Below are 25852 nucleotides of genomic sequence, written 5' to 3'. Positions count from 1 at the left end.
AGCTTTACCTGAATACGTGTGCGTATCAGGCAGTAACCGGGAGGGGGTCCTTCTGTGGAAATGCTTCAGGAAACGGGTTCGTTTCCTCCTTAGCGTAGTGCTGTGAAAATTGAAAAAGTGATATGCGCCCGCATTAGACACGCGAGAGCCTGGTTTTAAGAGCTTATCAAGTCGAATGAAAGGGAATTTGGTTGTCGGGGTAAAGCACAACAAACTCACCCGTAGTGCGGTATCCCTCCTCTTTTGGTTCCCGGTCGGCATCTCTCGTGTACGGACACGTGACCTGCTGGGAAGTATCGCTATATAGGAGTGTTGGACATAGAAGATGTCCAATCATTAGCTACCGGTACAAGGGCGCCATGTTTAAGAGGGGAGCTGAGATATCGCTATGTAGGAGTCAAGAACATAGAAGATGTCATTTCATTAGCTGTCAGCAGTATAGACGCCATGTTTGAGAAGGAAACTGATGATGCGAGAAGCTTAGTAATCGAGTATGTTTAGTGAAACTGAGTGAAAGGAGGTGTATACACGTACCATGAGACTTAGAAGGAGATAATGATGAGTAACAGAAAAGGATATGCCAGTATACTAAATCCAAAATTTAGGTGGAAAGAAAACTGGTTCTAGCACATGTTGTGCTTCTTTATCTCCCTCTAATTAGTGTATAGTGACTTACATGTGAATGCCAACGGCTCGTGTCATCCGGTGCCCGTATGTGTAGTGTGATATATCGAGGGTGCTTAATTAAGAAAGCTATATGCGGGTGAAAGGGCACTCTAATCACTAAACATTCCTGAGTTCGCTCCTCAAGGTACTCAGCAGTAATTCATTTACTTTGGTAAAAGGTGTGGTTAATTATACATGATAGACCACACATACAGTATACATCTTAGAAAATACAGTACAACTTTAAGTTATAGATTATGACATTGTAGGACATGTGGTCGGTAGCATCATCATCCTTCTAAAAGTTATCAACATGTCTAACATCGTATGTATTAGTTATTGTGCCTAAAAGATTGTAGATAAGCACCCTAATGCAGTGGATATTACACATAGAGGATCCCCAAGGTAACTATTAGTCACCCAGAAAGTATTGATGGAGCAACCCTTAAACACTATCTGAGTCTAAAACTAGTTCCTAGAGGACTACGATCCCACGTTTTTCCAACCTATGATGATCTAGACCGAGATCTCATGACCAAATGGGAGGACTCATTAAATCAGAATTCCATTACACTCATGGATATTCTCATTGAGAGTGCCGACCGTAAAACCACTAAATTACAAGCAGAAATCTCTATTGTAGAACAGGAGATCAAAGACCTAAATAAACCCGAGGCCACTGTTAAGAACTACACCCTATTGGATGAGATTCTTCTCAAACATCAAGCGGAGATAAAAAATAGAAAGGCTCGTCAGATTAAAAGGGATGAGGCAGACTACAAAAATGGTAGAGTTTACACTTTTGATCGTAAATATGATTCCCTGATCCCTAAGCCCAAGGCAGGCCCACAGTCAGGTAGATCTACTACTTCCAGCTCTGTCAAATCCAGCACCACCTCACTGAGCTCTACTGGACTCAGTGACATTGAGAATGAAATTCTAGCCAACACTGAGCCCAGCAATTCTACCTTTTTTTTAGAAATGGAACGTGTGAGGAAGGGCTACAGGACACAACCACCAAAGGTCGCTGTAGACCCAAATCCCACAGGGGCAAACGCAGGAACAAGCGAAGACTATCGCAGGAAATTGAGGTCAGGGACACAGAGAAATTAACTACACCAGTGGATACGGTACAAGTTATTAACCTTTCCTCATTTCCCTTGACACCAGAGATGGTGTCCTTACTCAGTAGAGGCCTTAACTTTAATCCCTATGCCACCGGGGACATCTGCCAAATCAAGATTGATATTTTTAAGTTTATACGCAATCTTAAACTTAAAAAGCATTTTGCTGGATTAAAAGACACGCAGAGACAAGCTAGACACATTCCAAATGTTTTTGATGATGTTTCTTTGACCATTAAAGATGTGCAATCCACACACTTGCTTCTTTCTTTAACAGATAGGGAAGATAGTCCTCTCAAAATGGAAAGATTACTTGAGGAGCTTGATGTAGAGACTGACTACAGTATGGCGGGTGGCTTGAAAAGCAAATCTAGATGGACACCCACATTATCAGGGGGTAATGTGATTGACAATTTCCACAGACACGTTCTGGAGGATCTAAGCAGAACTAACACCAAGAATCTAAACACCAAATTCAAGTACAAAGATAACTTGACTATAGGGGAACGGCTAGCACTTTCTACTTTGAGTAATAATCCCAACATCATCATCAGGGAAGCAGATAAAGGGTGCAATGTAGTGGTCATGGATCTTACTGACTACAACCTTGAGATTCATGGCCAACTCAATGACGACTCATGTTATGAGTTACTTAACCATAACCCAATGGGTCCATTAACTCTTTTGATTAATGGACTTTTACTTAACTGGAAACAGTCTGGCCTTCTGGATGACAATGAGTACCTGTACCTCAAAGTCTTCAGACCCACGTATCCTTGGCTGTATACCTTACCCAAGGTGCACAAGAATCTACCATTTCCTCCGGGAAGACCGATAGTATCGGGGATTGGGGGTCCCACCGAAAGAATCGCAGAGTATGTGGATCTTTTCTTGGGACCCTTAGTTAAGAACCTTCCTTCCTACATACAAGACTCCAAACACATACTGAGCATCATGTCAGACTTGGAATGGCAACGAGACACCAGGCTAGTAACCATGGACGTGGTGTCTCTCTACACCAGTATTAATCCCGAACTAGGCTTATCAGCCATTACCAAACTTCTTTCCAACAGACCAGCCTCACTTTGGGCACATACCAATATGCTACTACACATGATGAAAATCATCCTAGAGAATAACTTCTTCATTTTCGATCGAAAGTGGTATCGACAAAAGAAGGGAGTAGCCATGGGCTCCAAATTCTCACCCTCCTTTGCGAATCTCTTTATGGGGGCTCTGGAGGCTGACCTCATTTGGGGCACCAAAGGGACTCAATACATCGACTCCATAGTCTTTTGGGGTCGATACATTGACGATTGTTTCCTCTTATGGTCGGGATCTGAGGAACTTCTTCTTTCCTTTTTTGAACATTTAAACACCAACACGTGGGAAATAAGCTTTACCATGCACCACAGCCTGACCAATATGGAGTTCCTAGATTTAGAATTTTACGTAAAGGACAACCAACTACACTCTAAATTGTTCAGGAAACCTACTTCCTGTAACTCTATACTCCATGCCTCTAGCTTTCACCCGGAACACCAGTTACGTTCTATCCCATATGGAGAATTCTTAAGAGCTAAACGTAACTGTAGCGAGTCCAGTGAGTTCGATAAATGCATCCTCAACATGAAAGACAGATTTCATAGAAGAGGTTATTCTAACTCATCCTTAAACAAAGCTGAACACAGAACCAGAATCATCCCGAGACCAGACTGTTTGAAGACACGTACGGAGGTAGAGTCTTCTGGCCAGCCAATCAGACTTATAACGGAATTTAATGCACTCAATTACACCACCAAGAAGAGCTTCAACAAACACTGGAGACTCTTAACAGATGATCCTGTATTTAAGGAATTTCTTCCTGATAGACCTTCCATTACATACAGGAAGGGCTTCACTCTGAGAAACAAATTGAGTCCCACAGTTCCCCGAAACACCACAGCACATGACTGGCTGACCACACGAGGCCTTGGATTCCACAAGTGTGGTTTCTGTTCAATGTGCATTTGGGGGAAGCATGGGACCACAACCTTCAAGGGTCCGGAAGGGACTATATACAAAATCAAATATAACATCACCTGTTTGACTAAATTTGTAGTGTACATAATTGAATGCCAATGTGGCAAGATTTATGTAGGCAGCACGATAAGGGCTCTTAAAGAAAGAATCGCAGAACACATGAGAGCCATACAGAAACGAGATGCCAGGTACCCTGTAGCCCTACATATAGCTGAATGTCAACCTCTGGAGGATGACATCAAAGTACGTGTCTTTGGGATTGATATGATTCCCCTCAACATCAGAGGGGGCAACCGTGAATTGACACTCCGACGTAGAGAAGCCACATGGATCATGCGTCTACAAAGCGTGGAACATGGGCTAAACTACGATCCTGAGCTTCAATACTTTCTGGGTGACTAATAGTTACCTTGGGGATCCTCTATGTGTAATATCCACTGCATTAGGGTGCTTATCTACAATCTTTTAGGCACAATAACTAATACATACGATGTTAGACATGTTGATAACTTTTAGAAGGATGATGATGCTACCGACCACATGTCCTACAATGTCATAATCTATAACTTAAAGTTGTACTGTATTTTCTAAGATGTATACTGTATGTGTGGTCTATCATGTATAATTAACCACACCTTTTACCGAAGTAAATGAATTACTGCTGAGTACCTTGAGGAGCGAACTCAGGAATGTTTAGTGATTAGAGTGCCCTTTCACCCGCATATAGCTTTCTTAATTAAGCACCCTCGATATATCACACTACACATACGGGCACCGGATGACACGAGCCGTTGGCATTCACATGTAAGTCACTATACACTAATTAGAGGGAGATAAAGAAGCACAACATGTGCTAGAACCAGTTTTCTTTCCACCTAAATTTTGGATTTAGTATACTGGCATATCCTTTTCTGTTACTCATCATTATCTCCTTCTAAGTCTCATGGTACGTGTATACACCTCCTTTCACTCAGTTTCACTAAACATACTCGATTACTAAGCTTCTCGCATCATCAGTTTCCTTCTCAAACATGGCGTCTATACTGCTGACAGCTAATGAAATGACATCTTCTATGTTCTTGACTCCTACATAGCGATATCTCAGCTCCCCTCTTAAACATGGCGCCCTTGTACCGGTAGCTAATGATTGGACATCTTCTATGTCCAACACTCCTATATAGCGATACTTCCCAGCAGGTCACGTGTCCGTACACGAGAGACGCCGACCGGGAACCAAAAGAGGAGGGATACCGCACTACGGGTGAGTTTGTTGTGCTTTACCCCGACAACCAAATTCCCTTTCATTCGACTTGATAAGCTCTTAAAACCAGGCTCTCGCGTGTCTAATGCGGGCGCATATCACTTTTTCAATTTTCACAGCACTACGCTAAGGAGGAAACGAACCCGTTTCCTGAAGCATTTCCACAGAAGGATCCCCTCCCGGTTACTGCCTGATACGCACACGTATTCAGGTAAAGCTTTTCTCATGAACCCACCTATGGTTTCCGCCCATTTGTAACCAAGAGCAATTAGAGCGCCACAATATACGACAATTTTAGCCTGATAACACTTGCTTTTTATGCTTTCTTTTTTACCATAGTGCTAACACTTGAAGAATTTGACCTACCTAATAGGGCGGAATATAATGGCAAACATTGCTGTTTGCACGTGACTCCACTGGATATACCATTCCTACTCAGTCACTAACCTGTTCTAAGACTCAGTGGTAAGGATTCTTTCCACTCTGTCCTTTGTACTAACTACTATTCCGATCTTCATGATCTAAGGCAATATCCTCGTACATTCCCCATTTTAATGCCTTCCTGACGAGTTTTTTTCATTCCTTTCTCTAGTCTCTCTCCAAATCCACTTACTTAGACCTCAACTACAAGGTCCAGACTATTCTCAACCAAGTTGAGCTTAAAGGTAATTACTTTACAATTTAGAGAGAGTTTGTCTTTTTGTCAGTTCACTTCTTACAACGCCGATCTTTTCACCTTCACACACGCTCACACGCTTTCGTTGGAACTTATCACCCACGACTTCACAATTTTATTCACCGTAGTGTGCTTTTATCTGGACGTCTTCACCACTCCTACAAACCTTCGGAATGCAGGACCACTGTGTGCTTGTAATTACCTGTCACATATTTGAACGTTATATTACCGACTTCACCACCATTGCACTACCACTCAAGGTTAACCACTCACATCCTTGTAGTGGCACACTCCGAATATCGTGAACGTCATCACTAATCACATCCATATGTGCGAATGAACACGCACGTCACTACTGCATGTATGAGGCACTTTTGTCACCATATGCAGTATATTACAGTGATATGACGCATTAATGTACATGTATACGTTATATTTTTTGTACCATCAGCCCTGAAGAGTCGTGTTGACTCAACTGTACACGACGAAACACGTGTCGGCTTACTGTGACATTCCTCAAGTCTGGACACAATAAACCATCACCTTGCTGTGATAAGAAACACACGAAAGATTCTGCTTCTGTTCATCATATTACATTGGTCATTGTACTATTTGTTGTAACACTTTATTGTAGTTGCGAGAGCACAGCTGTGTATTTATGTTTAGTCTTTGACTTTCTTCAGGTGGTTAAGGGTGTTTTCCGCCTGCTCTTTACGCACTACGCATCGACCATTCCCTCAACACACTGTAACGTAGGAATTGAGGCAGTGCGCCCGCGATATCTGAATTTTCTAAAATACCCCAGATCAGTTTAATTTTGGCTAAGTGTGTCCTACACAAATACCACATGTGCACACACAATAAAGTCATGCTTATGAGGACAGGGCTAGATTCTAATTCCTACACAAACAGAGGGCCCGTTCTGCTCTCGGCCGGAAGGGCTCCGAATCGAATTTGGTTTTACCTAAACCGATCCGCAGCCCTTGTTTCCAACCGACTTGTTCCCAATTTCAAACAGCCAAGTACGATGCCTGGAAACCCTTAGCGCTGACTGGATCGTTTCCGGAAGGCATACAGAGAGATAGAGCCCTCCGGAGCCGAATCATACAGCTCTGTGGAGTAGGTTTTCCAAGCGAGCAAGTACGATGAACGATTCAGACAGCCTTTACGAGTCATTGTGCCCGATCGAAAAGGCTGCCGGAATCGGTATTTGGGGGCTCATATCAGGCACCCCTTCACCCGGGGCCATTCTGTATAATGCCTGTGGGGGTACCCATTGGTCCCACCCTTTCAGACCCTGCACAGTGTAGCAGGCCACCCTTTCTTCAATGAGAGCCTGTGTACGTGTTCGGTACAGAGGCACCCATTGAAGTCAAAGGGAGTCCGACCGAATCGTATCCGGATGCATTCAAACACATCGTACTTGTACGGTCGGACTCCCCTGACACGAGTCGTACGGAAAGCATTCCGGACACGAGTCGTTCGGTTTGCTTTCCAAATTAGATCGAAATCGGGCCCAGAGTATTGAATATTAGAAATGCGGCAATTCCTGTTCTGCCTGCAATTCTCCCTTGAAAAATGTCTGCAGGTATAACCTGTCAAAATGTATCAGAGAAAACCCTGAAAAGAAAATTGCAATCCATGAACTGGTGCAGTAACCACCTGTTTTGCTAAGTGATACGCCATTTTCCAAGTTTGAACTCGATATAAGATATATATTTATCACATTGTCGGCGTTCGCCAATGAGAGCCCAAAAACAACTTGGTGGAATGCTTCACAAAAGATTTATTTCACTTGGAAATGATAAAAAAAATGTCTGGCTGTAGCCCAAGGTTCGGGACGAAATCCGGTGGTTGCCGCCCTCTTGTGGTCTGCTCCTTGGCGGGGGACGTCCCCGAGTTGTTCAAAGAATAGAAAACAAAGACAAGCACTAATATTAGTTCAGTGTTCGTGGTCCGTGACAAAAGGGAAGGGAAGTGCAAGAAGAATCACCGTCGTCAGTTAGACTGTGTGAAGTGGGGCAATCCATCATCAGGGAAGGGGGGAAGAAATACGACAGAACATACGCCCAGCAGGTCTCCAGAATTCACGGACTCTGCGTGGTGTGAGGTTTGTCAGGCAGAGCGGACGTCGGTGCACCCACCCCACACCTGGGTCCCCACAACCGGTCACGCACCTGTTGTAGCCACGACCCTCCTGGGCCATGGCGGGGTGCAGCGTCCTCCTCCTCAATAACGGTGGCCTTCTTCGGCAGGCAACAGTCCTCCTTGTGTCCGCTCTGTCTATCGGGCAGGCTCCTCTCAGCGTCCTTGCGGGCTGGAAGCGGCTTATCCCTTCCCGTAGTGGACGCCTCCTTGCACGTCATCCGGGTAGATATCTGCCTCGTCGAAGGGCTCGCCCAGCCTCCAGGGGGCGGGTCCGGGATTCTCTGGTTCTTCCTTAAAGGGCCAGCTGTAGTTTGGCTCTGGCTCCTCTCGCTCCATAGGTATCGGTGGCTGCAGGGGAAAAGAGAGGGCACTTGATAGAAGAGCCTCATGTTTTGGGTCTAGGGGTTTTGACTTCCGACACCCCCCCTCGCCCCCCCCAGAGTCTTCCCGTTCGGTGATGAGGGGACATCGAGACAGAAAGTCAGCATTGCAATTCAAGGAACCCTTGCGGTCGAGGATGTCAAAGGCAAAAGGTTGGAGGGAAAGGAACCCCCTCATGACACGTGGATTGTTGCCCTTATTTCTGCACATCCACACCAGGGGAGCATGGTCCTTGTAAAGCGTGAAACGGCGGCCCTCCAAGTACTACCTTAACTTTTCAAAGGCCCATTTGATGGCGAGGCATTCCTTCTCAATAATGGGACAGTGTTCTTCCCGAGGTAAAAGCCTCCGGCTGATGAAAAGGACAGGTCGTTCGAGGCCGTCGTCCGTAAGCTGGGACAAGACCGCTCCGATACCAACGTCTGAAGCGTCGGTTTGGAGAATAAATGGGTGATTGTGATCAGGGGAAAGGAGTACAGTTCCCTGGGTGATAGCTTCTTTCAACCGACGAAATGCCATCAAAACGGCCTCCGTGGGGTGAGAAAGTAGATGACTGGGAGTTCCCTTTTTGAGTAAGTTGGAGAGGGGGGTGGCTATTTCTGCATAGTGGGGAACACACCTCCTAAAATAACCCAATAGTCCAGGAAGGTTCTGACTTATTTCTTAGTACTGGGAAAGGGGATCTGTGTGATGGCTCTGACCTTTTCTTGTTGGTGTTTGATACATCTGTTGCCTAACAAATAACCCAAGTACCTGACCTAAGTCCCATCCTGGACTTACGGGAGTTTATGTGTAAACCTGCTTGCTTTAACGCCAAGCAGACTTGCTGACAATGGTACAAATGCTCCTCCCAGGAAGAACTAAAGACGACCATATCATCTAGATATGCTGAAGAAAAGGCCCTGAGGGGTTGTAGGACTTTGTTCATTAACCGTTGGAAAGTGCCTGGGGCGCCATGGAGTCCAAACGGTAGAACAGTAAATTCAAAAAGACCCTCCTGGGTAATGAAGGCTGTTTTCTCTTGGTCTGATTGTCTTAAGGGTACTTGCCAGTATCCTTTCGTCAGGTCGAGAGTAGATATTTACTGGGCATCTCCTAACCGTTCGATAAGTTCGTCCACCCGTGGCAGGGGGTAGGCATCTAGTTTGGAGATGGAGTTGACCTGACGAAAGTCGATACAAAATCGAATGCTACCATTGTGTTTTGGCACAAGTACCATGGGGGAGGACCAATTACTGTGAGAGGGTCGGATCACTCCCATTTCTAACATGTTTTTCAGTTCCATGGCCACAGCCTCTCTTCGCCCGGCGGGTAGACGGTAAGGTTTCAACCGTACTGTACGGCCAGGGAGGGTATCTATATGATGTTCAACCAAAGAGGTGCGTCCCGGGAGGTCTGAAAAGAGAGGAGAAAAGGGTTCTAGAACCGTTAACAGGGAATCTGGTTGCTCCTTAGTCAGGGCCTCATTTTCTACCAAATGCTATAGAGTGGAGTGATTCTGGGTTTGGGGTAGAATCAGATGGGTAGAGGTTGGGGGAGGTCCAATCCACTTCTTCAGAAGATTTATCTGATAGGATTGGGTGTGAGTTGGGGTGACCTGTAGTCGGTAGGTAGTCTTTCCTATGGTCGCCACTACCCGGTAGGGCCCTTTCCACTCGTTTTTTGCCTTACTGATAGCCGTTGGTAACAACACCAGGGTCCAGTCACTAATCTGTAGGGATCTCCACTTCTTTCCCTTATCATATTGTTGTTTGTGTTGGTGTTGGGCCCTCTCTAGGTTCGTCATGGCCAGTTCTCTTAGTTTACTCAGCCTTGTTTTTAGAAGCTGAGCATATTCAAGGAGATCGCGGGTATCATTTGCCTCTCTTTCCCAGGCCTCCTTTGTCATTTCCAACAGTGTCCTTGGCTGTCTCTCGTACAACATTTCAAAAGAGGAACACCCCAGGCTACTTTGAACCTGTCCCTGAATGACAAAGAGAGCCACGGGCAAGAGCCGATCCCACTGTCTCCCTTAGTCTGTCAACCTCTTTTTTAAGGTTAACTTTAATGTCCCATTATACATCTCGACCAATCCATCCGTCTGAGGATGATAGACGGATGTACGCAAATGCTGTACGTCTAACATCCTACAGACCTGAGCCATCAGTTTCGAGACAAACGGGGTCCCCTGATCGGTCAATATCTGTCGGGGAAATCCTAGACGGGAGAAGTACTCCACAAGCTTGTCAGAAATACTGGCTTTAGTGGGAGATTTTAGGGGAAAAGCTTCTGGGAACCGGGTATGATAATCAACCAGAACCAGGACATACTGATATCCCTTGCTGGATTTGGGCAAGGGGCCGATTAGGTCCATACCTATCCGCTCAAAAGGCTTCCCTACAAATGGCATGGGTTGTAGAGGAACATCCGTGGGCTTATAAGGATTTTTCTTCTGGCATATAGGGTATTCCTGGCAATAGGTTTTTATGTGAGCATATATCCCGGGCCAATAGAAATGTCTTAGGAGTGTTTGAGTGGTTTTCAGTGCTCCTACGTGGCCTGCTAGGAGATGCGAATGTGCAAAAAAACAGATTTGGTCCCGGAATTCCTTAGGTACCAGTAGCTGGGGTACCTCTTGGGGGCCTCCTATTCGATATAACAGCCCATTGGTGATTCGAAAGTGAGGGTAAACTACTTTATTCGGATCCAGGGGCAACTGAGCTTGTTGCCAGGCCTGGGTCAAAGTAGGGTCGTTGACTTGTGCCCATCGGAACCCTTTGTCATCCTGATAAGGTTCTTGGGGCAAGAGAGCTCCGAAAGTTCTGTCCGCTCCCTTGTGGTGTATATGGGGGTACTCTTTTATTTTAGCCAAAAATAAGGAGAGAAAGTTGGGGTTGTCAATGCCTAAAATAAGCTCTTCCGGAAGGGAGGGGAGAACCCCGACTATCACCCGGTTGATTGTCCCCCCTGGGCATTCCAGTGGTAAAAGGGCAGTGGGATAGGCCTTGACATCCCCGTGAACACACCTTATGTAAACCTTTTTCTCATGTAGCAACTGTCCTGGTTGTACTAAATCCCCTCCTACTACGGATTGCCTACAGCCTGAGTCAAGGAGAGCATTGACGGGAACATTATTTAAGAGAAGACTTGCATAGAAGCATGCTCCCATCTCTTTGGTATACAGCAGAGAACGGGGTGCATAGCTCACGTCCATGGGCTCTTCTGTCCGCTTTAGAGGACAAGTGCGGGAAATGTGCCCCCATTCACAGCACTCAAAACACTAGGGACCTCGGTTTAAGGGTGCTTCTGGTCTGGGATAAGTTCTCTAATAGGTCGAAGGGGTTTCCTCAGTGCTGGGATGGACCTAGATGGCTTCTCAGGCTCCCAGGAGGGGCTTCTGTTCTGTGCCCGTGAAAAAGAAGCAGCCATTTCAACAGCCTGTTCCGGAGTCAAATTAGAATGCTGCCTAAGCCAACTGAGTGGGATAGGGTAAGGCTTCAATGAATTGCTCCAGATATATAGCATGCATGACCTGTTCTTTTGTGTTAATTTTAGGTTTCAGACACTTATCTGCTGCTATTTGTAACTTAAAGTATAAGGTTTTTGCGGCATCCCCGTGAGCCCCCTTCTCCTTACGGAACATCATCCTATAGGTCTCGGCATCTAGACCAAGATGATCAAGAATTATCACCTTGACTTCTTCATAAGGGGTAACCCTAGCTGGAATAGCAACCTGGTAGGCTGCCTGTGCATCACCAGTTAATAAGGGCGCAAGGAAGAATGGCCATTTGGCCACTGGCCCACCGGAAGCCCTCGTCGCTCGTTTCAAAGTTTATCAGAAAGGCGTCAGGATCCTCTCCTGCTACGTACTTCTGAAGTGCCACAGTGGAGACAGAGGCCATGGTTTTAATTGATTTCTGTCCAGTAGCAGAATGGGCTGCTTCCTCACCGACGAGTATTATAGCGTCCATTTGCCCTTTCATGAGGTCTTTAAACATTTCTCTGTCTGCCTGGGCCGAGATGAGTTGCCTTTCAACAACCCACTCTAGCTTCTTCTGGCCCTCGACCATGTGCTATATAAAGTTCTCCATTTTCAGCACCCAATGGAGTATGGACCGGGCAGAAACACCACTTGTCGGCATTCGCCAAAGAGAGCCCAAAAACAACTTGGTGGAATGCTTCACAAAAGATTTATTTCGCTTGGAAATGATAAAGAAAATGTCTGGCTGTAGCCCAAGGTTCGGGACGAAATCCACTGGTTGCCGCCCTCTCGTGGACTGCTCCTTGGCGAGAGACGTCCCCGAGTGACTCAAAGAAAAGAAAACAAAGACAAGCACTAATATTAGTGCGATGTTTGTGGTCTGTGACAAAAGGGAAGGGAAGTGCAGGAAGAATCACCGTCGTCAGGAAGACTGTGTGAAGTGGGGCAATTCGTCACCAGGGAAGGGGGGAAGGAATACAACAGAACACACGCCCAGCCGGTCTCCAGAATTCACGGACTCTGCGTGGTGCGAGATTTGTCAGGCAGAGCGGACGTCGGTGCACCCACCCCACACCCGGGTCCCCACAACCGGTCATGCACCTGTTGTAGCCACGACCCTCCTGGGCCGTGGCGGGGCGCAGCGTCCTCCTCCTCAATAAAGGTGGCCTTCTTCGGCAGGCAACGGTCCTCCTTGTCTCTGCTCCGTCTATTGGGCAGGCTCCTCTCAGCGTCCTCGCGGGCTGGGCTGGCAGCAGCTTCTCCCTTCCGGTAGTGGACGCCTCCTTGCGCATCATCCGGGTAGATATCCGCCTCGTCGAAGGGCTCGCCCAGCCTCCAGGGGGCGGGTCCAGGATTCTCTGGTTCTTCCTTAAAGGGCCAGCTGTATTTTGGCTCTGGCTCCTCTCGCTCCATAGCTATCGGTGGCTGCAGGGGAAAAGAGAGGGCACTTGATGGAAGAGCCTCATGTTTTGGGTCTGGGGGTTTTGACTTCCGACACACATACAGTAAATTCTGCACTCCAAGATATAGGTATTTGCTGAATGCTTTAACTCATTCTGGCCACTCATAATCCAGACAGAGTAATCCTGTTCTGTACTACTTTCGTTTGTATCGCTAGTTTATTGAGTAGGAATGACAAGATTGAAGGTATCTGTTGGGTGTGTGGAAGCTGCAAGGTTATTGAGGTAGTTCAGTCCCTCCCCCCGAAAGGACAGCACCCTGTGTTTTTCCTGTGTCACGCCCACTTGTATGGAACACAGTGGGGCAACTTTACATCATTTTGTTGTGATCCCTGGATCATAGGAGACAAAACTCTTACCAGAAGAATGATTTTTATTAGAGCATGGTGAGCCTGTTATTGTACATTTATTTTATAAACATTGTTTGTTTAAGCTGGATATTTCGCTCACTTCTTCATAACTCCAACTGTAGCATTGTCCTAGCATACACACACTTTACATGAACAGCAATGACTCGTGGAAATTCACGAAAGCTAGAAAAACATGAAGATTCTGGTATCCACACTCCATGTTCTTCTGTGTGTGAACTACAGTAAACAAGTATAACTGTAAATGCAACTTTAGTACATTAAAAACATTTGGTTGGTGTTTGATAACAAAGATACCTAGTGACTGCTTCTCTATGTCGTATGTCAGTGGTTCTCAACCTTGTGACTTCTGGAGTCCCTCAATTAATCATTACTGTCCCCACAAACTCCCCCCCCCCCCCGAACAATTATTGCAATCTGGGGACCCCCCACTGAGCCATGACTGCTAGCTGAGGGCCGCAGTCTAAGCATTGTCTATGATCTGAACCACAGAACAATGCACAAAAAATACTGAAAAAAGGATTCAAAGCAAATACAAATGATGACACCTTCTATTTAATGTGCAAACATATATGCATTAAAAATTTTTTTACATTTTAATATGAAGTTTGAAGGTTTTAAAAATTCAGTTGAGGAGGCCCCTAATCAGCCATACTATATTCTGTTTGATGCACCTGCACTGCTCACACAAATCAATCTGCGGATACTAATTTAATTTTTGGTCTCCAGTTTCAAATTCCTACACATTTACAGCACATTTTTAAATTTGTAATTGTACATTTTGCTTCTTTATTCATATACTCTTTATTATTCTGTTAATATTATTTAATTTTATAAATAGTCGTGGATCCTCTGAGGAGGCTTCACAGATCACCAGGGGTCCCCAGAAGTCCCCCGATCACTGGTTCGGAACTACTGTCCTGTCATGTAACATGTCTTGTTTTACCAGATGTAGTTCACAATGACGTAAGCATGGCTGAATGTTTCTCTTCTTTTTCCACAGCTTGCATGGGAGTATGGGATACCTTTTCTTGAGACCAGTGCCAAAGAAAATATAAACATTGACAATGCATTTGTAATGTTGGCTAAAGCAATATTAACCAAGGTGCAGTATATTAATTGAATTATTTTGTGGAGTGTGAATGTGGCCTCTAATTTGATACTACACCACTGTACATGCATGAAATAATAAGCAGTGTCCCCTGCATGATGTATTGTTGTGTTCCTCTGCCCTGAGTGCACAGCTGTGAGCATTTAGTATCCTGTTTTTTTTATTGGCCAGAGCAATACACTACTCTAGTGTTTGAGCAGATGCCTAAGTCTGTCCCTTGACGTGAGAGAGGTCATTGCCCTGTCCTTTGTCCCAGAAAGGTGCCTTCATTTGGATGAGAGTGGTCTATTGTCCCTGTCATTGGTTTTATAATGGCTGTTGTGGTGGCAGCAAACCATGTGACTTTATTATTGTGACCAGATATTTTGTTTTTGTGTCACTGGAGTGGTGCCTGCTGGCAAACTCATGAAAAGTTCTGCTTCTATGTGCTAACCCATATCCTAGTGCTAAATCCCAAAGTGTATATTGTGCATATTTATGTATGTGACCTGTGTGGTACATGTTTGTGTATGAGGGAACCGCAATATAGAGGTCCGGGTTCCATTTTGGATGCCCCTGATTGTGAGCACTGAATAGAGGCAAAATGGTTTGCTCAAACAGAGTAACTGAATTGCTGGCATTTCTGAAGCAGGAGAGAGGAGACAAGGGTATTTTATAAATCCATTTTGGTCCATTTCCTGAGGGCTGCTTCTGATTAGACATCCTGTAGCACTGCCATTTGGTAGATGGTGGGGTGAAGGGTGTTACTGCAGTCTGTGTGGTGCACAGTGCAAGGAATCCTTTTGATTAGGCCTTCCTTTAGTCTCTCCCCTGATCGCTGTTCTGTGTGTTTTTGATAGGCTAGGTACAGAAAGCTCACACCTCTTTGTGCCTCTGTATGGGTACTCAAGGCTGGAGACTACCCTGCTGTGAGAAACTTCACTGTAGTCAAAGGCTATGTCTGGAGAACAGGCTGGAGAGGACAGTTGAAAGAACAACTAATCTAAACTGGGTTTGAAAGTGCTGACAGAGAATCCATATCTCCTGTCTGCTTTGACTTTACAAAAGTCAAAACCACTGATCCACTTGGTGTTCCAGTTCCAGATATTCTTTTACTACAGAAGGGAGCGCTCTGCAGAGTACTCAGAGGACTGCTGTGCAACGAGAGCTCGTGTTTGTGTGACAGCGTCCAGAGATGAGGAGACACCACCTAAAGACTTGCCTTGCTGAGGACCTGTACCCCTACCCCAAAGCACCAGGAAGCCAATATGCCTGCTGAGAGAGGGAAGGAGCTTGGCAACCCTGCAGGAGTTTTCTGTCCTGAAAGTATCAATGGCAGTCAGACCCCAGTGTGTGGGTCTACCAGGCCAAGGAAGACTGGAGAGGGGGACATTCTCTTAAGGAGTGCAGTTCAGATTGGGAATTGCAAATCGCTTGCAACCCACGCATCTGTGCAAAAAGACCTATTGGGGCTGGTTTTGTTATGTAAATCAAGAACTGTATCCATGGTAGTCATCTCCACAGAAACCCAGATCTTTGCAGTGGTGGGCGTTGACACCAAAAACCAAGAACTGTGCCCACGGTGGACATACTTACCGGAAGACAAACTGTGCCAATGGAGGTCGCCACCACTAAAACCAAGAGTGTGACATGGTAGTCACCACACTGGAAAAGAGTTTCTCAGAGCTAACATGCTGTTGTGACCTGTATGCTGTTCTTTGCTGGGTGACTCAGAAGCAGGTCCAATGCCTACCAAGGGCCCCCACCGAAGCCCAATACCTGACTTCGCCTAAGGAATCCAGGTGGCAGTTCCCATTGTCCCATTCTGCTGCATCCTGCCCGGATCATGGGCTGGATCTAGTGTTGGCATCGCTCCTCCCAGAAGCAGGAGAGATTGGAGACGAGTGTTGTCAGTATCCTCTCATCTGCTGAAAGGACTCCGGGTGCTGCATTGTGGCGGGATTGTATCAAGAGGACTTTACTGAACTAAATTCAACTATTGTTGAACTGGGATATCTACACCTGAGCCTTGATTCAGGTTGCATATTACTCCGTATCCTAAAAGTGAACCTGCTTAGATTCATAAGAGGAAGAATATGGGGAGAAGGGGAATGCAGTATTGCAAGGCGCAGTAGTCCAAGTGTCAGTGTTATCTTTGTACCTGATTCCATTGTCTGTGTGGTATTCCACTTTAAGTATGTGTATTAATGTACTTTTCTTTCTAAGTAAAGCACTGAGTTGGACATTAAAAATGTGTACTTCTAGGTAGTCTCTGGGTTTGCACAACCCCACACTACCTCCCGCAGAAGTCTGAGACAGTTCGCATTCGCTACTGCTGAGAGTCAAAGGCTTAAGGAGATGCACTTGGTCCTGTTTCCAGAACCATAGGAAAATGGTCCTTGTCATCGTAGGTAAACGACCCCAGCCTCCATGGCTGGGACCCAGTAGCCCTTACTTGCCACATGGCTCCCCGATCAGGGTCTAAAAGATACCTCCTCAGAATTAAGCTTTTTTTGTGTCATGGTATGCTTTTGCTTTTTATTTGGAATAATAGCTAGGAGTCATTAGAAAAAAGGCTTTTTCTTATCAGTGTTGGCATTGTAGAACATACATGAACATATTACCACTGAGCCTCTTTAGATGTTAATGTGATTGGTTGACAGGAGCACCTATTTGTTACAGTTCTACTAGATAGCAATTCTATACTGGTATGATATATTGGAAGCAATGTATATCATTATTTACAGATCAACCCTAAGGTTTACAAAGCAGGCGAATAGTTACATTTGACTTTAAATGTTAATATGAAGTTAATGCAAAGACTTTAGTTAAGGTTCTCGATGATCCATATAGAGGCACATATTTTAAAATAGATTGCCAGTCCACGAAACACTTTTAGATGGACTGACATTATATTACTAGTTGGAATTATCTATGCTGCTCTGGTTGGTAATTAGATGGTATCCCTCTTCCATGTCAGATTCCTTGTCCTTATTTCATTAAGACAAATGTATGTTTAGGAATCAAGCAATCCAGATAGTAGTTTATTAGCACAACAGTGTTAAACAATGTAGGCGTAAAGCATTTGTAAGTTAAATTACATTTATTTGAAACTATTCCTACTTTGAAACATATGACTATAGATAAAAATGCCGTGATGCTGAAAGGACTAATAAATAAGTGGTGCATACTGCATAAATAAACAGCTGCATCTACAACCATATATTTCTAGGCTACATACATATGCATAAAATAAATATTTATGTCTTAGGAAAGACATGTGTCTTTTCTGCAAAAATGTGTACGTTAAGTTGAACTATAAACACGCTTCTTATTCAGATTTCTAATGGTGCTTGTAATTATTGTGGAATTTATTTCAAGCTATAACATCTCACAGGGTCTCATCTTTGTTGCTACTAAATGAAAATTATTCTGTTATGTAAAGACTAAAACCTTGTTTGCCCATAAGGGTGAATTCATAATGTGAAGTACATCAACTATTGGTCCCAGGGAATTTAAAATTTTAGATTTGCTTCAGTGCCTTCAATGACAATTACAGAAATAAATATTATTCCGCTTCTGAATAATCTCATCCCTTTCAGTTCATAGTTAACTCCATTCTTTGCTAATGCATGAACTTGAACAGAAAAATGTGTCACCCATCTTTATTTCTCTTATTCTACTGTAACTACCGTTGGTGATTTCAGTTATGAGCCGCTCTGCTTCGCTTTTGAATTGTTCACTGTAAATATTCGTAGCCACCACGCATGGTGGAAAAACTAGTGGAAAATGTAATGGAGGCTTGTTTTTTAGGTTGATGCAGTCACAGCTCTATCATGCTTCGGCCATTCAGTCAATAATGGCTTTCTCTCCTCTTTCACTAGGGGTCTCTCTGGATCTTCTGCAGGGTTGAACAGTAAACATCTTGTCATTTAGAATCTTTCACCTTTGTCTGCACCTATAGGCATTCACAACATTTATACACATGTAGCCCCACTCATTTTTAGTGGAAAAAACACCGACCTAGTGATTTCAATGCAAATATTAAGTAATTGGGCATATTTCTACAACTGGGCTATTGTTTTACCACAGAGATATTCTATTGTGGGCAGCAGGAGGATTGAAAAATATAATTTAGAACTCTACCAGTGTTCCTATAGCAACCCCCTGATCCTAGAGAACATAATTACTTATTTATAACCAGTTTTACCACCTTTTTTCTGATAATAGATTCAGGGGGTGCAACCCATACTCTAATCTCACACCCAGGATTTCCTGTTTACTCAGTTCGCAGAAATTACCCTTTGCCGGAACTGAGGCTGTTCACTTTTCCTTTATCTAGTTACATCGCCTTGATTTTTTTGCTTTCATATTCTTTGTTATATGAAATGGTCATGGTCATCAAGTTGCAGAGCATGTTTGAATAATCTCCGCTCCAATGTAGGTGCCCTTGTGTCTGTTCCAACTTGCTCACCAGGAGCAGCTCGTGTCAGGGAGAAAAGGTCGAGCAGGGGAGGGGATGGGTGTAGGTGGGGGACGACGGAGACCAATAAATAAATAAGAACTTGTCAGTCAAATCAACTTTATTCGGCTAGTTAAAGCCATAAAAGTACAACATAAAACATCTATAGACATATGACATCGTATAAGCATCATTTGAATCAATTAAAATTCATATCTTTGTATATTTAGAATCCATTAAAACTTCAAACAAAAGGTAATAAAAACCACCCACAATCATGACTATTAGGTAACTTTGGATGATGATCCACATAGACATACTATCAGTCTTGTTCAGAATAATTAACTCTGCTTTATTCTATTCCTGTATCTAATTGCACCAATTAAAAAACTAGCTACCCCAGGCAGATTACTGGTTAGCTTAACATTTGCAAGTAGACCAGAGCTGGCCTTACTTGCACAAAGTTTTGATCCCTTACCAGCGCAAGGATGTACTTTCTGCGTAGGTGATCATAATGGGAACAAAAGAACATAATATGTAGAGTATCTTGCTCTGAGAAGTTGTCACATGTGCACCTAATTGGTGAGTTTGATTTAAAATAAACTTTTGGAAAGGCCAGTAGCCAGGGTACCATATTTGAATAGAATCTTGTCAAAACAGAGATGATAAGCTTTGTTTATGTAGGTCAAGTATGGTTGCATCTGCTGCCCCAGGCTCAGTGTGTCATACTTTCTCACCAAGGGCTTGATTAGTTCATTTTCCTCCCTTAAGCATTGACATCTATCTAAAAACTTCAGCTTTACTGCTCTCACAGCAGGCTTAGTCAAAGGGGTAGGGAACGTAAACAGTTCAAGGCAACCTAACTTTTCCATTTGAACTGTAATATATTTAAGCCATGGGATGTTTAGTGCCTTATCCAGTACTAAGCAATCCTGAATTATTAATTGGCTTAAGTTTGGGGTTGTTTGAGCTCAAATTCTCATCCAGGGGAGAAGTGGGGCAACCGCAATCAAGTCGGAGATATAACCACCTCCCAACTCCTCGTGTACGGTAAAAATTTAGGTAGATTCAGGGACAGAAAGTAATGTACGCATGAAAGTATTTTCTGCCGCTTGTATTTCTGTTGTTTCCTTGTAGCCCCAAATGTCACTACCATAGGTAGTCATCGGGATGCACTCAGCATTAGAAATCTTTAAGATCGCAGGAAGCGGCTTAGAACCTATTGTTTTAGCGAAGTCTAATGTTGCCCCTGCCGCTCTAGATAAAACATTCTTTTTGAGCATGTTGTGCACACCATGAGCGTTGATCATCAAAGAGCACCCCAAGATATGGGAAAGTAGACACCTTGGTTAGCTCAGTCTCCTTACAGTACATTTTTGCTTTAGCTACCTTCCTAGAACCTCTAGTCATTGCATGTGATTTTTTAAAATTTGTGATCAAGTCCAAAGAATCCATAAAATCTATAAACAGTTAAATAACAATTGCAGCCTTCTTGCGGTTCTGGATAAGAAAACTGCGTCATCAGCATATAAAAGTGCCGGGATCATTTTTGCGCCTGCTCTCGATATATCTTTGCAACAATTTGTCAGGGAATGCCCTAGTTTGTTAATATAAAGAGTGAATAACAAAGGCGCCAATATGCATCCCTGGGGTACCCAAGAATCAGTCATACTGCGGTCTTTATTAATGCGGACTGCCGCCGTGGTGTTATCATGAGCAGTCACCAGAAAACATATCAGATCGGCGTCTAGCCCCGCTTCTTAAAGGACCAGCCATAGCTTGGACCTAATAACTAGATCAAAGGCGGAGGAGAGGTCCATGAAGACCAAGTGCAGATTCCCCCCCCCACCCCCCCACGCCCCCTGGCGACGGTTTACTTTCCTATCACCAGGTGGCGGTTAAGGCCCTGGTCCAAGGTCCCTCTCCGCGGTCTAAACCCATACTGCAGGTTTGATACAATACTGGCACTATCAAGCCAAGCAGTTATGCACTCCAAGACCACTCTCCCCATAATTTGTGCCGAAGAATCAAGGAGCAAGATTGGCCTGTAACATGCTGTGTCATCCCTGGTACCTTTTTTAAAACTGGGGATGATCACCGCCTTTGCCCATGACTGTGGAAAACCAAACTTACAGCTTCATTAAAAACATGGGTTAAAACCATAGCCCAAAATTTGGGATCTACCTTGTAAGGGTCAGCCGATACACCGTCGGGACTGGGTGCTTTTCCTCCTGATGTCGAGGTGATGGCTTTATGGACCTCGTTTGTATTAAAAACAAGCAGGCTACCTACTAATCTGGGAACGATGTGTCCCACTGAGTTATCCACGTTCTCCAGGTTATCATTGCTATAAAATTTTGAAAAATTCTGAACCCATGTATCTGCAGGCACTAAGCAATCTATACTGGTGCATAGTGTATCGTCAAAGAGGGGGCTATTAATAAAAGACCAAAATTTAGCACTGTTTGCCAGCACGCTGGCATTGCTGAGCTCCTCCCAAGCCATCTCCCTCAGTTGTTTTTTCCTAATCAGTACTGCAGTTCTATATGCCTTCCTGCTATTTTTAAGTAAAGAGGCCACCCTCGGTTTTTGCTTGAGTGCCTGCATAAGCTCCTTGTGGGTGATCATGCAGGTGTCATCAAACCATCTTTTCAGCTTCCGGCGTGCTACTCTAGTCGTGGTTGACAGGTTAGAGGAAACACATTTGGTAATTGACTCGAAGGCATCCAGGATGGATCTGGCATGAGATTCCTGATCTAGGCACACCTTAAACTCTGAAGCACAGGTAGTAGGCAGATTATTCATAAAGCTTTCAGGAGTGACCCTGTCCCATCTTAATCTGTGTGCTTGATCTTTAGAATTTATGTTAATATTAGTAAGTTGACTGACAGTCATGTCCTAAAAACAGCATGTAGGTGGAGATCCAGTGTCAAAGGGTAGTGATCACTCAACGGACTCTGGGTAACTCTTAAGTTTCCTAGGGCAGATGTTAACGAGGAGGATACCAATATATGGTCAATTACACTTTCATGTCCATGTCTAATACAAGTGGCTACAGGAGAGGAATTATCTAACTGTTGTAAGCAATACAGATTATGGGTTGATAGAATACATTCTAATAGGGCGCCAGATGCGAATGTTCAAAGTGGTTTAGCCCCTGCAAACCAGCCTCCTCCTCTAATGATGCCAAACAGTTTAAGGGACAAGGGCGCGTGTTAAAATCTCCCAGAATTAGAGTGCTGTAATAATCATCAGAACTTTCCCCATAAGCAGATAGAAAACCCTCCATAGCCATTAGGTGCTCCGTCTCATTGACCCTTGTGAAAGAGTTGTAAAATTTTACCACAAGGAGTGTTGATAAGTTCTTTCCTGTCAGTTCTACAGCTAACACGTTCGGTAAGAAGAACTTAACTGCCACCCTCTAGGATTGCGTTCTTCTGCTCCTCCCCTCTTCACTGTAGACTGGCACAGGCTCCCAGACTTCCCTGCAGCCAATCCTGAAGCTGCTCTCATGCATGAGAGCAGCTTCAGGATTGGCCTGAGTGCCAATGATTTGCACTCCGAGACAGACTGGGAGCTTGCGTCTACTCTCTCCAACCCAGCAATGCAGCTTGGGTTGGAGAGAGCTTCAATGTGAATGAAGGTTTGGCTGGCCTGAAACAGCCAGCCAAACCCATATGCGCAGTGAAGGCAGTGACCACCACTCTCCCTCCAGCCTGTCATCACCCTGGCCCTGCGCCGAAGACTCAGCACAAGAAAAAGAAAACAATAATAAAATGGATTTTCAACCCGTTTTATTATTGTTTTAGTTTTCACATTTTTGAATGCTGGCGGGGGGATGGGGGCTCCACCATAGCGGAGGGGCTGCTGCTGTTTCTCATGTGCTTATATTATGATTAGTGTACGCATTATAACATTGTAAGGATTCTGTTCCGAATGCTAATTCATTCTTACAGGCATTGGCAATGCCAATAGGTTTGACTTTTGAATGAAAGTGCCTTACCCCAGTATTGGAACTTTCATAGATTCCCATGCTTTGTTTCATTCCCCCGTCGTCGGAATGGGAGTCTCTGTAACAAAAATACCATAGCTGTAGGTACAAAAGACAAGGAAAAAAGGCCTAGGCCTCATTCCCTTTAGTAGCATATCACCCTCTTTGTGTAAAAGAGACCAAACTTTGGCCATCAGCCAATCAGAAGTGCCTCACCCCTTAGAACCTTCCTGAAGGAACCTCAGAGCCTCAGATTTTCTACCGCACGTTGTGCTTAGGGAGTCTCCTGTGAGCTCTGCTCAACTTCTACTTTTCTAGGAATTACTTTAGATATTTTCTTCAGAATCTTTTGATTCTCTTCAGGATTACTACTACCTTCCAGGATGAGTGAAATGGAGAAGAAAAAAGCCCTTTTCAAGCCTTGTTCCACCTGTGGCAAGAAAAGGCTTTTTGTGGAGGATAGGCACAAAGACTGCATTTATTGCCTCTATACTGCCACCAGGCTGCTGACTGCAAGATCTGTCGCACCTTCTCAACCAAGACCCTCCGGGACCGTGAGGGTAGACTCTTGACATGGCTCCAGAAGCTGAAGGCCAGAAAGGATACTGTCTCCAGTGACAGTGAGGATGCAGCGTCCATGTCTTCATCAAGAAGGTCAGTGAAGAGGGGTAGGGGTTCTCCTTCCCCTTCTGTGGAAAGACCTTCTAAGGCCTCTAAAAAGACCCCCAGTGAGTCTGAGAGACTAGGTCCCAGCAAATCTCCTCACACAAGTGAAAAGGAGAAAGTAGGACCTGTTACGCCTTCAAAAGGTGAGAAGACTGCCTCAGCCTTCAAAAAACCACCTTCTCAATCTTCTGAGAGGAGCTCTAAGTCCTCGACGACGAAGACGTCGACAGCGGAGGTTCCGCCAGCGAAAAAATCGACTTCGAAGTTGATATCGTCAACTGTGGCGTCGACGGGAGTTTCGTCGACGAAGGTACCGTCGACGGCAGGTACGTCAGCGTCGACAGAGAAGGAGCCGACGACGAAGATGACGTCGACGACGAAGATTTCGCCGATGACAAGACTCTGCCGACGAAGGCGTCGATGACAAAGGCGCCGACGACGAAGGTTACAGTGTCACCGACGATGATGGTGACGACGTCGACGATGGTGTCGACGATGACGTTGATGACAGTCTCGTCGACGAGGGCATCTACGACGACAACTCTGACGATGACGACGGCTGGTGTGCCCACAGTTTTCTCGTCGACGACTTCGACGACCCCGATCTCGTCGACGCATGTACAGCCGTCGGCGACGGACCCGTCGACGATATTATCCTCTGAGAAAAGGATTACCATTTCTGTGACGAGAATCACGCCGGAGATGACTTCTCCGAGGAGTGTATCCCCCCTTCCACCAACTATGCTTTTTCAAGAAGGGGAGTCAGAGGATGAGGACCAGGACGCTTACAGTTATGCCAATAGTCCCTCCCAACTTCTGGTCAAGTGCCAGGAGACGGACTCTGAGGGTGAATACGTCCAGGAGGAGAGTGGTCATCATCAAACGGCCCAGTCGCAACATCATTCGGGCCAAGATATGGTGACGGTGCCATCATCTTTTCTCCAAGAATTGCATAGCATGCTGCAAGACTATAAATCTAGGGCGAATAGGCCACTTTATGTCCCGTCAACTGCTACAGCAGCAGTATTTTCGCCCACACCAGTGACGCCATCTTTACAGGCTCAAATTTCAACTCAGCCTCAGACATCCTTCCAACAAGATTCCTCCGGACTGCAAGACGTCCATGATGATTCCTCGGATGAGGACCAGCAGTCGGATCATGACTCTCTTCCGAATACTGAGAATACTGAGTATGACGAATATATCATTGTGGATCCTGCTTCACCAGTCCCACCATCGGCGGATTCCCCACCAGTGGACATCGGGGGTTTTCATCAGTTAATGGAGAGAGTGGCGGCCAGATTCAAATTGGCCATGCCTAAGGTTTCTACTGATTGTTTTCTATACGATTTCAAGGAGCCTTTTAGGAAATCGACAAGGTCCATCCCTATTGTGAATCATTTGTGGAAGGAGGGCCTTAAGGCCATGAAGAACCCGGCGACGGTGGTCCCTGTGCCACCGCGTCTGGACAAGAAGTACAAGGCACCCGATGAGAGTCCCGCAGCCTTGACGGGTCATCCAAGACCAGACTCCGTTATCTCGCAGGCAGCGCAGAGAAAATCCCGTAACCCCTCTGCTCCCTTAACAGCTCCACCGGACAAAGAAGGGCGGAGATTGGACAATGCGGGGAAGAGGTTCTCTTCCATGGCGAGTTTACTAGTACGGGCCGCTAATGCCCTGGCAATCTTGGGGAGATATGACCGCCAGCTTTGGTGCGATATCGCCCTGTACATTGACCAGTTGCCTCCGGAGTCTACATCTGAAGCAAAGAAGATCCTGCAGGAGGGAGAAGCGACTTCAATGGAAATCATTGACTGTGCAATGGATATTGCAACCACAGCGTTTCGATCCCTGGCTGGGGCAGCAGTCCTCCGCCGCCAAGGATGGCTCAAAGCGACTTGGTTCCTGCCTGAGATCCAGAACAAGGTCCTGGATCTTCATTTTGATGGTGAGGCATTGTTTGGGAAACTCATTGATGATACCCTTCAAGAAATAAAGAAGTATACAGAGACTGCCAGGTCCTTAGGAACCCTTTAATACCGCAAGTCTCCCTTTAAAGGAGCCAGAGGCAGAGGTG

The 25852-nt window shown here is 45.1% G+C and overlaps 1 protein-coding gene across 1 annotated transcript in view; it reads left to right on the top strand.

The window, feature by feature from the left end:
* The window catches only part of LOC147724112 (ras-related protein Rab-10-like), a 116424-nt gene that overhangs the window by 74790 nt on the left and 15782 nt on the right, over positions 1-25852 (top strand). Inside the window, exon 5 of the mRNA XM_086965697.1 lies at positions 14570-14671. Within this exon, the coding sequence (XP_086821823.1) occupies positions 14570-14671 (102 nt within the window). The remainder of the gene's footprint in view (positions 1-14569; positions 14672-25852) is intronic.

Source organism: Lissotriton vulgaris, chromosome 4_1 (assembly GCF_964263255.1).
Source record: "Lissotriton vulgaris chromosome 4_1, aLisVul1.2, whole genome shotgun sequence".
In the NCBI taxonomy this organism is placed as follows: domain Eukaryota; kingdom Metazoa; phylum Chordata; class Amphibia; order Caudata; family Salamandridae; genus Lissotriton; species Lissotriton vulgaris.
The sequence above is the reverse complement of the archived record's forward strand: the minus strand, read 5'-3'. Positions and strand labels throughout refer to the sequence as shown.